Source organism: Otolemur garnettii, unplaced genomic scaffold, assembly GCF_000181295.1.
Source record: "Otolemur garnettii isolate 467f Iridium unplaced genomic scaffold, OtoGar3 scaffold00031, whole genome shotgun sequence".
Classification (NCBI taxonomy): Eukaryota; Metazoa; Chordata; class Mammalia; order Primates; family Galagidae; genus Otolemur; species Otolemur garnettii.
This window is the reverse complement of record NW_003852426.1, coordinates 2,890,128-2,908,614: the sequence shown is the minus strand read 5'-3', so window position 1 is coordinate 2,908,614 and position 18,487 is coordinate 2,890,128. Positions and strand designations below refer to the sequence as shown.

The 18,487-nt window shown below is 53.1% G+C and overlaps 2 protein-coding genes across 2 annotated transcripts in view; both read right to left on the bottom strand.

Moving 5' to 3' along the window:
• The window catches only part of LOC100963190 (steroid 21-hydroxylase), a 4,749-nt gene extending 3,135 nt beyond the window's left edge, over positions 1–1,614 (bottom strand). The window contains exon 1 of the mRNA XM_023512933.1: positions 1,497–1,614. The gene's annotated coding sequence lies outside the window, so the exon portion shown is untranslated. The remainder of the gene's footprint in view (positions 1–1,496) is intronic.
• A 1,578-nt stretch (positions 1,615–3,192) lies between these two features.
• Positions 3,193–17,932, bottom strand: LOC100951234 (complement C4-A). The gene is made up of 41 exons (XM_003789049.3): positions 17,789–17,932; positions 17,458–17,656; positions 17,062–17,263; positions 16,785–16,855; positions 16,615–16,703; positions 16,233–16,315; positions 15,963–16,059; positions 15,684–15,789; positions 15,465–15,597; positions 14,966–15,081; positions 14,679–14,858; positions 14,348–14,533; positions 14,029–14,214; positions 13,707–13,865; positions 13,290–13,416; positions 13,052–13,126; positions 12,640–12,834; positions 12,437–12,548; positions 12,277–12,347; positions 11,873–12,012; positions 11,564–11,773; positions 11,265–11,316; positions 11,071–11,160; positions 10,721–10,930; positions 10,465–10,540; positions 10,171–10,327; positions 9,960–10,076; positions 9,682–9,853; positions 9,217–9,449; positions 8,974–9,141; positions 8,247–8,306; positions 7,168–7,261; positions 6,884–7,070; positions 6,682–6,772; positions 6,505–6,579; positions 4,764–4,866; positions 4,497–4,586; positions 4,316–4,414; positions 4,062–4,145; positions 3,636–3,768; positions 3,193–3,474 (listed from the first exon to the last, which is right to left on the bottom strand). The coding sequence occupies exons 1-41, from the start codon at positions 17,851–17,853 to the stop codon at positions 3,333–3,335; spliced, it is 5,235 nt and encodes a 1,744-aa protein (XP_003789097.1). The 5' UTR covers positions 17,854–17,932; the 3' UTR covers positions 3,193–3,332.
• Positions 17,933–18,487: the final 555 nt, after the last annotated feature.

The window sequence follows — 18,487 nt, the reverse complement described above, 5'->3', positions numbered from 1 at the left end:
GCCACGGCACTCTACCCAGGGGGGCAGCTTGAGGCTCTGTCTCAAAAAAAAAAAAAAAAAATAGCAGTCCTCACCTACATGCCCTCCAGGATTGCCTGAAGAGCGAAATAAGGTGGAAGGGATTTGTGTTTTTGCTTGTTTGTAATCTGCAGATGGGGTGACCATATGTCCTGGTTTGCCTGAGGCCTTCCACTATATATCTGTAGCTCCAGTATAATTAATAATAGTGCCCCCTTCCACTCTCAAACATGTCCAGAAGACCAAGAGATGTATGGTCCCCCATTTGGAGCACTTACTATGTTATCAGACACTGTTCTAATGCTTTGTCTACATTAACTCAATTCTTTTTGTTTTTTTCTTCTTGAGACAGAGTCTCACTTTGTCACCCTTGGTAGAGTACCACGGTGTCATAGCTCACAGCTACCTCAAACTCTTGGGCTCAAGCATGCTCATACCTCAGCCTCCCAAGTAGCTGGGACTACAGGCGCTTGCCACAACACCCGGCTATTTTTAGAGAAAGGGTCTCGCTCAGGCTCAGGCTGGTCTCAAACCTGTGAGCTCAAGAAATCCACCCACCTCAGCCTCTTAAGTGCTGGGATTAAAGGCGTGAGCCATGAGCCACCACATCCTGCCCCACATTAACTCAACTCTTCACAACCCTGCTGTGTACGCAACATTAGTATTGTCCTCATTTCATGGATGAAGAAACAGAAGCAAGAGTCGCTTGCCCAAGAGCACAGCTAGAAAGTGGCAAATCCAGGATTCCAGGCTGGCAAGATAGCTGCAAAATCTAAACCTTTAGTTGCTAGGAGCACCTGTTTTTGGTTGCAAGGAAAAGACACTAGCTTGACAAAAATAAGAATTGTTCTACAAATACAGGAGTAGTTCACAGAACCCAAGAACAGGAAAGCAGAGAAGAAGACCTCATTGGCATTAGAAGGCCAGAGATAGGGAACAGAAAAAGCCCCAGAGAGGGACAGTTGGAAAAAGCCCCCACTCTGGAGCTTTTTCCATTCTCTGTTCTCCCCTCCTCTTTCCATCTGCTTTGATCTCCTCTGTAGTTAAGTTCCTTGTGTCACCAGGCTCAGGCGGATCAGAACTGCCTTCCAGGACTAGAGTCCAGACAGGGAGAGTGTAGATTCCCGGCATAACCGGGCATGCCCCCATCAATTCCAAAGTTTCCAGGAAGGAGTTCAATAGTCACAGCTGGGTCAGGATCAAGAGTCCAACAATAGTTTGGAATCCATAGCCATAAAGGGTGAGTTCCACTGGAGCAAGTGCCTATCAGGGACCACTTTTGTGGGTAAGGAGGCAGTTGATGGGTTTAGGGTGACACCATGCCAAAGTCAGGTGGGTGGCAGTGCTCAGTGAGAAGCCAGTGTCACCTGGAGTGTGCATGAGAAGTTGGATGTAGCCCAAGACCCACACTGTCCCCTAGCTCCCATCCCTGATTCTTTAGACAGACCCATTGCCTATGAGCGAGTCTCTCTACTCACAGCTTTACCCAGAGTACAGGCTGTACTGCTAGAGAGCACAGGTCAAGTCCCAGTCGTGCCACCCACTAGGTTGACAAGTTTACTGCTGAGGTCCCAGTGGAAGAGGCATAGGCTCAGCCTGGATTCATGGCTGGGACCGGGAGAGAAAGAACAGGCTTGGGATTTCTGGGATTGGGTAGTGACAACTGCCACCTTCTTTCATTGCATAACTACAATGAAATCCTTGGCCCTGGCAAATGAGTTTATGCCACCACCATGCTGATTGGCTTTGGGGACAAAGATCTGAAGGACAACCATAGGGTCATGTAAGCAAGAGCCCCAGCAAACCTCTGAAATACTGAGAAAGGTCAGAACTTCTCAAAGTTGCATGGAATAAGAAGGGACTCAATTTGCAGTTGTCATTGTTGCCTCAGCTGACCTGAGCCAGTTTCGAACTTGCCAGCCTTGGTGTATGTGGCTGGCGCCATAGCCACTGTGCTATGGGTCCCGAGCCAGAAGGGGTTCGATTTGAAAGAAGAGTGACCTGGAAGGTTGGCACATTTGTGAATGTCCCTTTAGAAATTTACTCCACTGACCTGGCCGAACCTATCCCTTGCGGCCCACTAGCAAATCCAAATTCCAAACATGAGCAGTCGCACACAGTACCTCCAATGTACTGTGCTGCCCTGGCCTCTGGGCCTTGTATATTCTCTTTCTTCTATCTCCAATGGCCTCATTCCCCCCTGCTTCTTGCCTCCTTCTCAGCCTTCAGAAGCCCAACTTAGGTGCCATCTCCTCCAGGAAGCCTTCCCCACCCCTCTTCTGGCACTGCCCCTGACAAGGTTAGATCTTCACAGAATTATGCAGCCCCCTGACACACCTTTCACAGAGGAAGGAGACTGCCCATCCTCATCTCTCTCCCAGTGATGAGCCCCTGGAGTGAGTTGGCAGCTGTATCTTGTACTTGGCACAGGGTATAGCAAGGAGGGAGAGTTCCATGAGTTTCTGTTGAATGACTGTATGCAGGCTGCTGAGCTGTCATGGTTTCCATCAAAACTGATCTCAGTTAACTTCTTTGGACAGATTTCTAGGTCACCACTGCAGACCCCAGAGGTGCTATCACATGGGGTAAAGTTAGTCTGACAGGGTGGCGAAGGTAGGCCCCAGTAGGACAGCAGCTTCCTCAAAAACTGCTTTGTATTAACATACACACCAGTCAGACTTTTGGCTTGTTTAAAATTACTAGGATGAAGACATCATCTGCCCTAAGGATTATACAATTCTGGAAAAGTTACCTAATGCCACTGATAACATGATCAAGTGTCAGCAGGCTGTCAACTGACCAGTATTTAGCTAAAATCAATGGACCCCAGAAGTGCCAGCTGTATGGTAACAGAGTTGGGGAACTCATAGACAGAAGAACTGAGTGTCCACTCAGCAAAAGCCCTGCCTGAGGCTGCAGTGACCAGTGACAAAGTGGCAATGGCGGACCCTCAGTATACATACTGGAGCTCAGGGTACAGGCTGTTGGGACCTGATTCTACTTAGGGTAGTCCCATGATGAAAGAAGCTGCTAGTGAGTCATCTGGGAGAGTTCAGCAGAACTGGACAACCCAGAGGTTATCCAGGCTCTGAGCGTCCAAGATTGTGCAAACCTAGCCTGAACCCCAGAACCTGAAATGGGCAGAGGGACACTACTCAGTCCTAGAGATGCACATTGACACTTTGTTCCAAAGGCCTTTATTATGACTCCAACCCTGTCTGGGGGCTGTGTTCAGGGGACCAGGAGCAGCAGCATGTGCAGGCATCATCTCTCTCTGGCTCCGGCCCCTCTTGAGGGAAGCAGGGGGGCAGCCCTCACACCTGGCAGCCTTGAGTGCTATACTCCTGGAGGAAGTCCCTGAGCTGGGCACAGGCTGCTCGCTGGCGGGTGCTCTGGCACAGGCGTGCAGAGGGCATCTCCTCGATCCAGCTATTCGAGTCCAGCAGGTATTGGGGGCTGCAGGGAGAAAGGGGCAGTCAGCAGGGGTCAGGGAATGACAGGCGGAGAGCAGGAAGACCTAGCTTCTGAGGGGACAGGGCCTAGGTGCCAGAATCTGTTCCCTGAGGAAGGTCACTGGGCATGATGAGAGCAAATGCCTGAGGGGACCAGAAACTCACTCTCCCTTAAGGTCATGGGTGGCCCCGTCCAGACCCATGATCAAATATTCTTTCCCAGGTTCCAAATGAAGGCGGCAAGAGGCTCGAACCAGGAAGTTGCGGGTCTGATGGGCAGTGGCTTTGTCATCCTTGGCTGAGGGGATAAGGGTAACACACATCACATCAGAGTGGTCAGAGGGGAAAAGAAGGTGCAGGGTGAGCACAGGGCCAGGGCTCTTCACAGACCACTCATTTAACCTTGGCCACCCCAAGAGAGCTGCTACTGCTTCCCTGCTATGGGCAAGCCCAGGGTTTCTGAGAGGCTAGGGGGGGATTTACGCTCAGACATGTCTGAATTTTCACAATTCTAGCAGTCAGGCCCCAAACCCAGACTTCAGCCTTCCCATCTCCCTCTAGCCCCACCCGCCTCTCTGGTTCCCTTCATACTGAAGTGCAGGACTTGGGTGATCTTGGTCTCAAAGAGGCGGAAGGAAGCTCTGCTGTCTTCTCGGAGAACCTTAACCTGGAAGCCTAAGAAGGGGTTGGAAGAGGAGAAAGTTACTTACCTGGAGACTGAGAGGGATGGAAGTCAGTGTCAGAGCAAAGAGGCTGCCTGTGGGCCTGTGAGAGGAACAGGCAAACCCAGGAAGACCAGAATAGCTGGTCCTGAAGGCGGGTCAGGCAGGGCCGGGGAGACTGACCATACTCCACACGGGGATAGTAGCAAGCGAACTTCATCCTGTAACCATCCTCCTCCTGCAGCCCCCGCTCCAGCGTTCGACGCTGGCGAGGACACTTTCCTGGAAGTGGGGGCCCACATAAGACAGGGCATAGCCCCCTAGCATCTCATCCTCCCATTCCACCCCAGCCCCTGAGTCTCACCCTCAGCACACTGGCAGACATCCCTGGAGCACAGGGTAGACAAAAGTTTGCTCTTACTTGGTGCCCCATAAAACACAGAACATTCGTGCTCTGGAGAAAAGCAGAAAGAGGAGTTAAGAGCGAGCCCCTCTTCTCCTCTCTGCCTCCTCGATCTCGTGGAGCCCCAGGGCTCTCAGCCACCCTTCAATATCCCAGTTCCTGATGTCCCATAGGAGGGCACTTATCCAAAACCTCCCCTGAATGCCAGGGTGTCCCCAGAGTGCTCACCAGGGTTGTAGTAGTCATACAGGGTTGCGCTGGCTGGCTGAACCAGCCCCACGGCCACCTCCTGCACTGCTCCAAAGCCCACACACTCCCGGGAGGTAGGGACCTGGGACAGGTGGGGAGGAGAGATCAGGGACCCAGTCCCTGGGCCCTGAAGGTTACTGTGCCACATTTCCTTGGCCTGCTTCTGTTGGGTCTCATTGATCTTATCACTCGTGTCCTTCACATTCTGTTAATCTTCCTGTTGACAGAACTTGAAAAGCTGCTACCCAAGGTCTCTGATGACTTCACAGCCCCCATGGTGACCTTGTCCCAGTCTTCGCTGCCCCAGGCTCTCTGCAAAGTCTTGCATCATACACACACTCTCTGTGAAACTCTCCCTAAGCTAAGGGTTAGCTTCTGGGGGTTCTGACCTGGTATTCCTCACACTCCCTTCTCCCTTCTCTTCCTCCATGCTCCCTGGGAGGGGGTGTCTCAACCACTCCCTGGCTCCACCATACCCACTCAGGCTGATGGTTCCCAAACTGAACTTTCAGCCCCATCCTTGCATTAGGTTCTTGGTAGGACTTGTACATTCTCCAGCACACTCTACCTGCCCCCCAAACCCACTCACCCTCCTGACAGCCTCATGTTTATCACAGATACCATTGGGTCCTCCTTTATTTGCCATGCTCTGCCAGCAGGTTCCATCACCCCGAGTTGCCCAACTCCCTTCTCACAGCCACACAGGCCCAGCCAAGCCTGGTCCCCTGCCAGGGCCTCTCCTAAGCTGGGCTACCACATCATCAGCTCCCTACCCAGGAACCTTCAGAGCTCCACATTCTCCATCATGTTCAACCCAGACTGCTCTTCCTGGCTTCTCCAGCTGATGAGGGCACTGCCCACAGTGTCTTCCTGACCCACAAATACCTAGCTAATGCTGGCCACCCGCCTTTCTCATATTTTCTCCCAGAAGTTATAGGAAATGTTCAAAAAAAAAAAAAATCTTGGAGGGCCATAAGAGGGTTGATAACTGTTTAGTCAAGTAAGACCATGAAAAGACAAATATAGGCTCGATGCCTGTGGCTCAAGTGGCTAAGGCGCCAGCCATGTACACCCAAGGTGGCGGGTTCAAATCCAGCCCGGGCCCGCCAAACAACAATGACAGCTACAACCAAAAAATGGCCGGGCGTTGTGGCGGGTGCCTGTGGTCCCAGATACTTGGGAGACTGAGGCAAGAGACTCGCTTGAGCCCAGGAGTGGGAGGTTGCTGTGAGCTGAGATGCCACGGCACTCTACCCAGGGGGACAGCTTGAGGCTCCTGTCTCAAAAAAAAAAAAAAAAAAACAAAAAAAAAAAAAAAAAAAAAAGAAAAGACAAATATAACTATCATGTATGGCTACCATTACTTTGCAAAAGAAAATATACTTTAATACTTAAAAAAAACACTAGGAATTTCAATAAGAGAACAAAGGCAGCCCCTCAAGTTGAATAAAATCTGTTTTATGAAAGGCTCCCTTCACAAGCCCTCAGGGTACCCTGGCAGTTGTGCCTGCCTGTGCCTATAGCAGTGGCCTCCTAGAGATCTGACCCTTACTATGCTGTGGCTCACGTGGCTCACACTCTTGTCCTGTCCTCCTGCTGCTGTCGCAGGTTCTCAACATCACTGGCTGTTGACAAAGCTGTCTCCTGAGAAACCTCATAACACATGCTCAGTGAACACGGTGCCCCCGATTCCCTTCCTGCATCACCCCTCCTCACTTACCGAGTCAAAGTATAGCAGGACATGGGGCCCCTCGGTCTCAAAGTGACTCACGTAACGGTCAGAGAGGGAGGTCAGCTGTGGGGAAGAGAAGGTCACAGGTTGGTGGCCCTGGGCCCTGCCCATGACAGGGCTCAGCCCCTGAGGGAAGAAGAGGCTGCTCTGGGCAGCTGCCCGCACCTTTTCCAGGTCAGCCTGCAGGGCATGGAATCCACTCAGGAGGGTGATATCTGCAATGGCCATGCCAGATAGCCCCACCTTGTCAGTCCGCCTGAAGAGAGATGTGACCTGTTAGCAGATTTGGCCTACACAGGTTCCACATGCCCAGCCCCAGCCTGGGTCCCACCCTCCTCCCAGGCCCTGTGTGGATCCCGGAGCCCACCATATGCACACAGTGTACTGCACTCTGGATTCCTCCTCCTCCACCACCTTGGGCGCCTCCCTCCTACGGCGGTTCCTCCGTCCCTCAAACAGCTGCAGGGGCGTCACGGGCTGCACGTGGGCACCTGGGTCATCCTTGGCCAGTTGTTCCTCATAATCATATTCCTCATAGTTTTCATTTGCTTCCACTGCACAAGGAAGCATTGTAAGGAGGGGCCAGGATGGCCACTCAGGTCCCTGCACCAGCCCTGCTGAGCCCCAAGGCCTCCTGACCCCAACACTTACTCGTGTACTCAACATGGCCCTGGACTGTCACTTCAATATGAAGGTCTTGGCAGGTAGTGTTCTTCATGTCCAAGACATTGTAGATGCGAAGAACCTAGCTCAAGAAGGGGCAGGGAGAGGTCAAAAGACACTTGGGGACACAGACTTCTTTCCAGTGCCATGCCTTAAGGGCATCTCCCTGGTAAAGAGGATATAAGGCCTTCAATCCCTTCTCATCCCCTCACCGGACAGTTCATACACATGAGTGGGCACCAGATATGCCACAGGTTTTAGGCAAGACAGTGACATAGAGGTGAAGAAGCAGGGGTATGCCCTCAGAGGTTAGCACTCCAGATGGTGCACAGAGGAGGCTGGAATGGAAGGTTCAGGAAAGGCCTCTGGCTGAGGCTTGGAGAAGGAAAGAGCTTGTTCCAGGGGACAATAAGCAGGAGAAAGACATGAAAGGCACAGACATCTGTGTAGGTGAGTGGGTCTTTCTGGCCAGAGAGGTGGGCAAAACCCAACTATGAGAGTCATGATGAGGTAAGAGAGACTAACTTTTCTCCAAGGCTAATCTGACAGATGTTTTTAGAATGTCTCACTGCTGTTTGGACAATGGCTCAGACAGGTAACGTTTGGAGAAGTTCCAAGTGTCTTAGCACAGAATATGGGACACAAGTGACAAAGGTCCCAGGCAGCAAGGGAAAAGGGGAGAGTTATTGGGGCTATCATGAAAGGGTCAGGGAGGGGCCACTGAGATAGCCTCTAGAGAGGCTGCCGGGCTCCGAGTAGAAGAGGTTCCCATCAGTCAGCCAAAGGACACCAGGAGGAAGAAGGGATTTGGGACGTGCCATGTCCGAGGTGCTATGGGACATGTGGAATCCACACGTCAGGGAAGAGGCCATCTGCACTGACAGGGGTAAAAGTGCCCAGAGATGGGGAGAGCAGAACAAGGGGGAAATGCTCAGGATAATAGCACAGGAGACCAACCCTGAGCTGTCTTCCTCCTCACCTGGACCATGCGCTCTGCCCACAGGTCTCCCACTTAGCCCGCCTCCTCCCTTCTCTGCCCCCACCCTGCCCCTTCCCTGAGCCCTCACCTTCAAGGTTCCTTTGCTGTTTCCTCCCACATTCACATTTATCTTGCTCCCCAAGGAAAACTTTCACCAGCAAAAAAAGGGAAAGAGATGTCAGAAGGTGCAAGGAAACCTATTTCCTGCTCCAACAACTTATCTCTTCTCTCAAAACTACCCTAACCCCTTTTCCATCTCACATTCTGACAAAATTTAAGACTTCATGTGAATATCACACTTCAGCCTCCTAACAACCCTGTTGTTTTTTGTTTTTGTTTTTTTCTTTTGAGACAGAGTCTCACTTTGTGGCCCTCAGTAGAGTGTAACCTCAAACTCTTGGGCTCAAGGGATTCTCTTGCCTCAGCCTCCTGAGTGGCTGGGGACTATAGGTGCCTGCCACAACGTCTGGCTATTCTTAGAAATGGAGTCTTGCTCTTACTCAGGCTGGTCTTGAACCCATGAGCTTAGGCAATCCATCCACCTGGGCCTCACAGGTTGCTAGGATTACAGGCATGAGCCACCATGCCTAGCCAACTATTGAGTAAGCTCTGCATATATTATTTTATAGGTGAGAAAAAAGAAACTCAGAAGTTAGATAAATTTCTCCAAATCACACAGCCAGGAAGTCAGCCTTCCCCCAAGGACCTCAGGAAGAGATGCCTTGGGGATTCCGCAGGTAAGAGGATGGAGGTGGCTTTTGGCCTTGCCATATTTGGGACAGGTGTCATGGAAACCCAGGCAAGGAGGGGTTCACCTGTAGATCTTCTTCTACCCCCTGATTTTGGTGGTTGTTAAGCTGAAGCGCATGGGACTTGAACCCATTTCGGCCTCTGGAGGTAAGAGTCACATTGAGTTCTTTCTCCTCGGTGGTATGGGAAGCAATCCAATATGCAGAGAGGGCATCCAGGGCAATCACTGTGTCCTAGGAAGGTTGGACCAGAACTCAAGAGTTTGCTCTTAGGACTATCCACACCCAGAGGCTTGGGACAGCCCCTACCTGGGTGCTGCGGAACCCCCCTCGGAAGCTGCTCTGATGGGTAAGCCAGGCTGCAGCCTGGTCTGCCATCTCTGCCTTGCCCTCTCGAAGCAGCAGATGTAGCAAGCCGTAGGCTGTGGTTTCAATCCACAGGGCTGGGGCCTGGGGCATGGGGTCTGCTGGGTTGCGAGGAGTCAGGGTGGGTGACACAGCATTATTCTGAGAACTGGCGACGGAGCCCCAGTACAGGCTCTCTGGAAGTGAAGAGAAACCCACAAGTGAACAGGGCTGGGCAAGGACAGGATACTAGCTGCCTAGCCCTTGGATGTCCCCTGTTGGGCTCTCCTAATTCTACTGCCAGATCATCTCTACTTATGCTTTAATTCCTTCCCAGGGTCTTCACCCAATCTCTCCCTTTGGGCACACTCAGTGATCCCTAAATCCTCCAGGTCTCAGACATACTGCCTAGATCATATTGTCCCTTACCGCCAGTCTCCTGAGCCATGGCCATGAGGTTGTTGTGGGCAACATTCTGCAGGTCCTCAGGGGCCTTGGTCAGTGTCAGGGCATAGGCTGTGATTGCAGCTGCATGGGCACCCAGGAGCCCAGCACTTGCTTTCTCTCCCAAGAATGAATTTGCCTTTGAGATGGAGGTTTCCTGGAAGAAAGTGAGGAGGAAGGTCTGGGGGCTGGGTACCTGGCTTCCTGAGGGGAAAGAGGGAGAGCTGGGGGCCAGTGAAGGGCAGAAACTCAGCTGTCCTTACCACTCTCTGCTTCAACTGCTCTGCACTTCCGTCCTGGAAGACGGACAGCCCATGTTGAAGGGCAATTGCCACGAAAGCTGTGAGTGCCACGGTCTCATCATTTCCCACCAAGCCCCCCTGCGAGGGGAAAAAAGATGTCAAACAGGAGGGGGATGGGGCAGAGAATCCTCTCACTGGTGCTCTGGGGCCCAACCCACCAGTATGCCCACACCTGCATGCCCCTGTGGATCACTGGACAGGGGTCCTGGAATGAGCCATCAGCCTGCTGCTGGGACAGCAGCCACCTGGCCGTCTCCTGCAGCTTCTCAGGTGAGCCACCCACCTGCTCCTGGGCCAGACTCAGTACCTTCAGCACAAAAGCAGTGAGCCTAGTGATGAGGAAGATGGGCTGACGATGGGGACAGCCACTCTCCCAGGTGACCTGATTATTCTCCCCATTGAATCAGCTCTGTCCCCACCAGCCCTGATCCCTCTCAGAGACCTGGAACCATCCTCCCAGCCTCACCAGGTACTGCTGTCCCGGTGTAACCATGCCCCATAAGAGCCATCTGTCTTCCGAAACTGCTGGATGCGCATGTAGCCTTAGAGAGGAGAAGAGGCTGCTCAGATGACACCCACCTACTCTTTTACTATTTGTGCCCAAAGCCATGCTCCCTGTTCCCATTGGAGACCCCCTTCCATACCCTCTAGCCTCCTGGGCTACCAATCTTTTGTTATCTGCCCTTCCTCAGCCCCACCCCTGTCACCCCTGCACCCAGAACCTTTCTGGATCAGATCCACAGAATGGTCCTTGGTCTCAGGAGGCAGCATGCTCCACTGCTCCGTCTTATCCAGGTAGCGGGAAGCAGCCAGTGTTGGAGCCAAGTAGATCATGGTTTGTTCGCCACAGCCTTGGGGAAGCCTTAGGAGAGAGGTCAAGCCTCCTGGTGACAAGGCCCCCTCAGAGCCCAAGGTATTCAGTGGATCTGAGGCTATACAGAAAGGAGAGTGTGGGGATCAGTGCAGGCCTGTGGACCCAGGGTCAGAGAGGGACTGTGTGATCAAAAGGGGTCCATAAGCTTCACATGAATCTGAGGGCAGCCACTGAGAAGGGACTGGAGGACACTCCCACCTGTAACCCTGACAATGCTGCTGAAATCTCCATCAGGGATAATATTGGGATCAGAGTTGCCAGGAATTTCCAAAGTCCGGGCTCGGTGGTCTGGGGAGATAGGAGAAGTTAGCAGTCTGTCTTGCCATCTTGGCCACATCCTTGGCCACCCACACCTTTAGGAAACTGATGGCTGGTGCATGGGGGTCACTCACCCAGTGGGTTGAGTTCATAGACTAGCTCCTCTGTGTGGATGGCCCCTTCCTTCTGCCTCGGAGGAAACATGGCTGTGAGAGATCACACAGGACTCCAGCCTGCCCCAGCCAGAGCAGATGTCCTGAGGACTTGGAATTTAAACTTCAGGGACAGAGTTGGATAAAAATTGTGGAAGATATGAATAGACCAAAGCATTAGGCTTGAGTGCTGGGTCCTTAGCCTGCCTAGTAGAAAGTGCTGACAGTGAGGGATAGAGCCAGTGAGGAACAGACCCAGATTCAGGGGCTGCTCCACTCACCTCAATTTGCAAAATCTTAGACACTGCATCCCCCACAGGGAAGTCAAGGGATCCTCGAGCCACCACTTTCAGGGACACGTGAGCAGCTGCTATGGGCACCACAGAGAAGGCAACAGGCCGGGCAGAGCCTGCAGGCACCAGCACCTGCTGGGCCAGCCCTCCGCCCCCTGCCAGGCACAGCCCTTCCACTGGGGACACATGGACGCTCACCTGGGGGCAGGAAAATGGGGATGGCTAGAGCTCTAGCCCAGTTACACTCCCCAGCCCTCATCTGCTTCTGGTTCCCCCCAGGCTCCCACAGGGCCTCACAGTTAGGTTTTTATCTAGGTAGTTGTAGAGGACAGGCCGTAGCTCAAGCTGCTCGAAACGGCGGACAGACATAGGCAAGCGGAGGTGCAGGTGGAACTCACGGAACACTCGGAGCTGGGCTGGTGTGGCCACACATAGGCCTGGTTGGGGAGGGAGCATGGGGAAGGGGACAGAAATCAGATGTGGGGAATTAAGACCTCAGTGCCACAGGAGGGAGGGGCAGGGGATAACCCAGATCTGCCCCAGCCTGCCTCTGCTCTCTGGCCCAAGTCAGGTAGGTGCCAGCACCAACTTCCCAGATCTCTGGACCCCTTTCCTATACTAAGTGCAAAGGGCTAAGCAGGGAGGCAGAGTCAAGGGAAATGGAGGAAGGGCACCCTGAGGCCCAAGCAGGGTGACCTTGCCTTTGCTTTCAGACAGGCTCACGCCATGGATCTCCCATGTGGTCAGAGAATCAGGAAGAACTTGTGTCAATCTGCATTGGGAAAGGTAGGAAAGCCCTTCAGGCCCCAGGCTGGCCCAGACACACCCCAGAGACAAGGCTAGGCCCACATACACCCTCACATTTTGGAACGGTCCACTGATTCCAGTCTCCAGAGCCAGTTCTCTGGGAAGAAGCTGCGTACAACAATGTCATCCTCGTCAATCAGGTCCTCCTCCTGCAGCTTTTCCATGACTGGAGGACCACAGTGGATGGGAGTGAGGAGGGGGCCATTCTGTCCTTCCAGGCACTGCTGCCTCCCCCTCAGCCCCACACAGCCTCTCACCTCTGCCAAGGCCCTCCTGGCCCCTGGCCTGGCTTTTACGCAGGCTCTCAGCAAACTGGCAGCAGGACAGAAAGGGCTTCTGGCAGGCTGGCTCCAACACACGAGCTGCCCGCTGCTCACAGGAGCGTGCCATGGGCAGCCGTGTCAGCCCATCCTGGCAGCAGCGTTTGGCTGCTGGGGAAGTATACTGGCCCACTGCAGGGCCAGGTATGTGTCAGCATGAAGGGACAAAAAGGAGATACTCATCCCTGACCCCAACCGCAAGAGCCAGCACCACTCACCTTTATCCCTGGAATTTGGATCTCTGGCCCGAAATACTATATACTGGCTCAGTGAAGAGCTAAGGGGCAGAGAGGCAGAACCCCCACCCCAGTGGTGAGCTTAAGCTGCTTCCTAGGCGCCCACAACTCACACTTCTCACTAATTGCCTTATGGAAGTTCACGTTTCTTTTATTCCGGGCTTTCTTCTCCTTAGGACAGCTCAGACCTGGGAGAGAACAAGACTGTAGTCAAGCCATCAGGTATGTGCATCCCTCTCCTTCCTTCCCCTGCCCAGTGTTCCCATCTCTCCTCTTCCTACCTGCCTCCTCAGGCCCTCCCTCCTTCCCTATCTTCCTGCCACTTTCCTCCCCTTCCTCCTTTGTGCTCACTCTCTCTGGCGGAGGTCCATTTGTCTCCATCAGAAAAGGCCAGACCTGCTGCCTGGAATACTTGAAGGGCACTGTCCCCACCCCCAGGACCACAACCGAGGTTATAACTGTTCATAACTTCAAAGACCTGGCAAGAAAAAGCAGGAATGCTGGGAGCCAAGAGTACTGAAGGGCAGAACCAGCCACTCAGCTATGGGTGAGAGAGCAGAGAATAAACAAATATGAAAGGGATACAGATGGTGGAGACAGAGACCACAGGGCCAAGAAAGGAAGCAGATGAGGCCCAGGCCAGGGGAAAGGTGGAGGAGAAGTCTTTGGGGAGCTGGAGTGAGACTCAGAGGCTGGAGCCAGGGCTCAGGGCAGCAGGGTAAAGAACCACAGTGGGGCAGGAGGGCTGGGGAGAAAGTCTGGACAAACCTTGCTCATGTCAAGGGGCTTGTGGGACCTGCCACCCACAGCATATAGAGCCGTGTCCACAGCTCCCAGTGCCACCAAGGCTGGGGAGTCAGTTTGCAGACGGAGCTTTACAGTTTCCCCATCACGATACTCCCTGTCACTGTCCACATTCAGCTCCAGCTGGCAGGAATAGGAGGTGGGAGAGGTCAGAGAGAGAGAGCTTCTTTCAGTCTCGGCATCCTTGCTGCACCCCTAGCTAAATCCATGCCCTATTAGCAGTCACCCTGGCCTCGATCTCTCTTAACTCTCCAACATAAATGCAATCTCTCCAGATCCCAGTTACCTTGCCCTCACAGGCCCCAGCCTGGATGTCCACTCGCAGGGAGTTGGCCACTGGGAGGCCTCTATGATAATAGAAGGCCACAACGTAGAAGGAGGGGGCCAGGTTATGATCCACAAACACAGAGACTGTGGTCAAGGTCCTTCTGGGCTCTCGATTCATAGACACAATCTCACCCCGGGATAGAATCTGGGCCAAGAAGAGGAGGGCCAAGAATGGTTTCCTTTTCATGGTACAGACCCAGACCTGAAGCACTCCCAGCTCCATGCAGAGAGCTCTTCTCTGCACCCCCGCCCTCCTTGACTCCCAGGCTCATGCACACCATGTAGTAGTAATGCGAGAAGGTGGCCCCACTGATGCCCACAGCTCGCAGATTTAGATTGAGAGTATCCCCAACATGAGGGGGTCGAGGATTCAGCCACTCAATAGACAGAAACCCGGAGCCTTCCGATGGGGGAGCTCTCACAGCAAGCCTGGCTGTAGCTGGATGGAGGGAGCCTGCAGACACCTGGAGAGAGGGCAGGTGCCAGTAGGGTCAGTGGCAAGGATCTAGGTACCCCAGTCGTCCCCACAAGCTAAGCCAGGATCCTCAGGAATCCAGCTTCCCCCACTTTCCTTCCCCCTCCATTTCCCGTGGGTCTGAGGAGTCCTACCAAGAGCTGCAGTTCTGAGGTGGTCTGAGGGATAATGATGGGAATGCTGACTTGGCCATTCCCATCTGTGTTTTGTTGAAAGTTCTGAGTTTGGGTAACAGACCCAGGAGAAGACAATGTGGCAGAAACTTTGACAGGAATGCCAGAGGCTGGAGAGCTGGACATCTCACGGACCAGGGCCTAGATGGGTGGTGGAAGGGCCAGTAAAAAGTGGTTAGTGAGCCCCTGTACCCTCCTGATCAACATCCCCTCTCCCTACTCAGACTCCCCTCCCCCCAAGAAAAAACCTGCAGCAAGAAGGGGGCTCCAGGTACAAGGTGTCGCTTGGTGTTGCTAAGATCCAAGGAAAAAGGAGATGATACAAACTGCCAGGATGTGAGCTCTGCCTCCTCCATTTCCCCCCCTGCAAGATAAAGGACAGAGAGGTGGAGGACAGAGGCCAGGGAGAGGAACTAGAGTGAGCAGGGAGTGTTTCCCTCTCACAAGACAGTGAACTCCTCAGGGCATAGGCCACTCAAAGCCCAGCCTAGGATGTGGCACACATATGATACATAACACATGTTTGCTGGACAGGTAAATGAATGAATGAGCAAACAAATACAAATAAACTGAGCCAGGGTAAGGGGGAGAGACAGAGTTGGAGAGACCCAGGCTCCTGAATCTTTCCTGGCTTTGAGTCTGAGATGAGGTGGGAGACATCGGGGTGGTATCGGTACTGAAGACCAGAGGGTCAGTTTAGAGGTCAGGGACAGGGCTCTGGGGTTATAATAAAGGAAAGTCACTTACCTGGAGACTCAATGATTGCTGCTGCAACATAGAAACGCATTCCCAAGAGGTCAGGAATATTAATATTAAGCTTTTTCAGGGCACCCTGGAATTCTGCCTCTGAGAGGGAAATGTGACTCTGGCCATCCACAAGCTGGGGCAGAGAAGAAAACAGGACATGAGTGGGACTGTGTCTCTCACCTCTCCCTCACCTCCTTCACCTCCCAGCCTCTTTCCTACCTTGGTCTGACTCTCCAGCCCCCGAAGGAAAGTCTTCTCCCCATTCTCACCCAGGAGCCCAAAACGCACATACGCCACCCCCTGCACTGGCTTCCCGTAGATGTACCTGTTGCCACAGGGAAACTGGGAAGAGGGTGGGCCAAGGGTGGGGGAACTAATGATCTGGGGTAAGGCAGCAGCACTCCATGGCCCACTAAGACTGAATGGGGAGCCCAGGGAGTAGGACCTAGCAGGGGAGTCCGGGGAGTATAACTGGGCAGTGGTGGTGGTGGCAGTTACCTGGCCTGGATGTCTAATTGGATTTCACCAAGATGGCCTGGCACTATCAGAATGTAGGGCTTTCCAGGGGTGATCTTCACCTCAAAGTTGGGAAGAACTGACCCAAAGTGAAGGGGTAGACAGATCAGCCTCTAGTTCAGAGATTCCCTTCCACTCAGGGCTGTGGATAGTATAGTATCTCACTGGCCTTGCCTTTTTTCCACCTCTCTCCTTCCACCCTTATTTCCTTCAGGAAAACAGCTGTCTGTCCTTTGTGTCACTAGTTCTTACCATATTTCTTCACCTCAAACTGGGTGCTGCTGTTGGATTCCAGGCTGTCTGAGAATCGGGCTGAGATCTTCCAGGTCCCTGGCCTGAAGACAGACAACGAAAAGACTTAGCCCATCTGTGCAGGAGAGCCATGAAGAGGCTTGGTCTCCTGGGAAGGACTGTGGGGTTAAGCCAGAGGCTCAGAAGGGTCAGGGCATCTTGGAGATGTGACTGTGTGTGTGGGAGGTAGAGAGCCTAATGCAGTGGTTCTCAACCTTCTTAATGCCATGGCCCTTTAATACAGTTCCTGTGGGTCACAACCCACAGGTTAAGAACCGCTGGCCTAATGGGAAACAGGACTTAGGGTAGTCATGGGGATAATTCCCAGGTCAGTGAAGCTCACTCTGAGATGTCCGGGATCACAAAGTCATCTTGGAAGATGGATAAAGGAGCATGTACCTCCTTCTTCTGCACGCGGAGGCCATGAGAGTTCTACAAGAGGAATAGAAGTGGTCACAGGTGGGAGGTCACATCAGTGGCCAGGGGCTGGAAGGCCAGAGGTCAGCGACTCACCTCCACCGTGACTGTTATAGTGTCAGTGCTGGGGCGCATCTTTTGGTCCAGAGTAAAGACCCGGTACCGAACTAGGAGTGGAAGAGGAAAGAGGTGAGCAGGAGTCCATGTGCAAAGGGAGGGTGGGCTCAACTCCGGGGGGAGGGGGGGAATGTATATTTGATACGCAACCCTCCCATGTGGTGCTTTCTTAAGATTATCTCACTTAAGGGGCATGAAACATGTGTAAGTGGGCTGGGAAGGGGTTAAAGGCAGAGGCCCTAAGGCTAAGACTCACCCCTTCGGCCAGGGTTATAAATGGGCTGGTCAGTCTGCAGAAAGAGGTGCCCCCGGCGAGAGGAGAAGAGCAGGTTGACACCCTGGGTGTCTGTATTTTTGGCCAGAGAGCCCTTCAGCCATGGTGACTGGGCCACCAGCTGGACCTTGGGGCCTCTGAGGAGGTGATTGAGGCCACAGATCCTTGTGTCTTTTGGGGGGATCTGTCAGGAGAGAAAGAGGGAGTAGGTCAGAGAGATAGCAGACAGAAAAGGACAGAGATCAGACAGAAACATGGAAGACTACAGGGGTGAGAAGAGAAGAGGAGGGGAGAAGGCCGGTGGAAAGATGATAACACCAGATGGGGGGAAAGGTGGGAGGTCCCCAAAAACAGCAGGTGGGTGTGGGGTCCAATTACCTGGAGACTGAGAAGTACGAAGTCTTTTTCTGAGCTGAGGGTGAAGTGCTCCTTTGGAGAGCAGGGGGCGTTATTAGAGGATGGGTTTCTCAGGAACACTGATCCTTTCACTACCTGTCCTGGGGGTACATCTTGGAGCTGTACCCCCACTGACAGGGGGACTCCCAGATGAACAACAGAAGGAGAGAACAGGAGCAACCTGGGGAGAATAGTGAGGGTCAACAGTCAGTCTTCACCCTGACCCCTCCACCCCAGCTCTCCTTCACTCCTGAATTTGGTCCCACTGCCAGCTCTGCCCCAACCCAAGCAGCCAGCATTGTGCATCCAGGACCTGGGCTTCTGCAGGGACAAGGCGAAGAAGCTAGATGCCCAGACCAGCCCCCAGAGGAGCCTCATGGCTGCAGGATCCAGGAGGGGTCAGATCCGTCTGTCTAGCTACTCCCTTCTGGTCAAGTTGGGGCTTGGGGCAAAGTTGACTCTGGACCTTGCTCCTCCCCCAGCCCAGTTAAGCCGGGAAACCACGTGACAGCCAAGAAATGCAACTGGCCCCAGGCCCAGTGTTGGGGGAGCAACTGGGACACCTAGCTCTCTGAGGGGATCTGGCAGAATTTTGGCCCAGAGATCGATCCTATCCTTCCCTGTTAACCCGTCATCCCAGTGCCTTGGCACCTCCTCCCACTAGGTGATCTGTGTAGGTGTGCGTATGCACACACTCCTGTATACACAAGTGTACAAAGGCCCAACATGGCCCAGATGCATAGGATATTTAAAGGTCCCAACAAAATGGATGGGCTTCTAAGACACTTGTCTCTTATTTTCACGCCGACACAAACTGAACTATATTAGGTTTTTTTTCTTTCTTTCTTTTTTGTAGGTCCTATATGAAATTCTTGTGGTTTTGGAGATCAGGTACACTCTCACTTTCCCACAGGGAGAACTGCTCTGAATGTGAAAGTTAACCCTTTTCTTCTCTGAACAATGAGGCAAAGCTCAGGGCTAGGTTTGGTTTTAACTTTACCCCCAGACAAGA

What these genes read in the sequence shown, in the direction of transcription:
- LOC100951234 (XM_003789049.3), bottom strand. Translation starts at nt 17,853, where the DNA reads ATGAGGCTCCTCTGGGGGCTGGTCTGGGCATCTAGCTTCTTCGCCTTG. An exon ending in TTATAACCCTGGCCGAAGGG is followed by an intron (nt 16,856 to 17,061) that starts GTGAGTCTTAGC and finishes TTCCACTCCTAG; the next exon opens with TTCGGTACCGGGTCTTTACT. An exon ending in TCAGTGGACCGTTCCAAAAT is followed by an intron (nt 12,348 to 12,436) that starts GTGAGGGTGTAT and finishes TTCCCAATGCAG; the next exon opens with ATTGACACAAGTTCTTCCTG.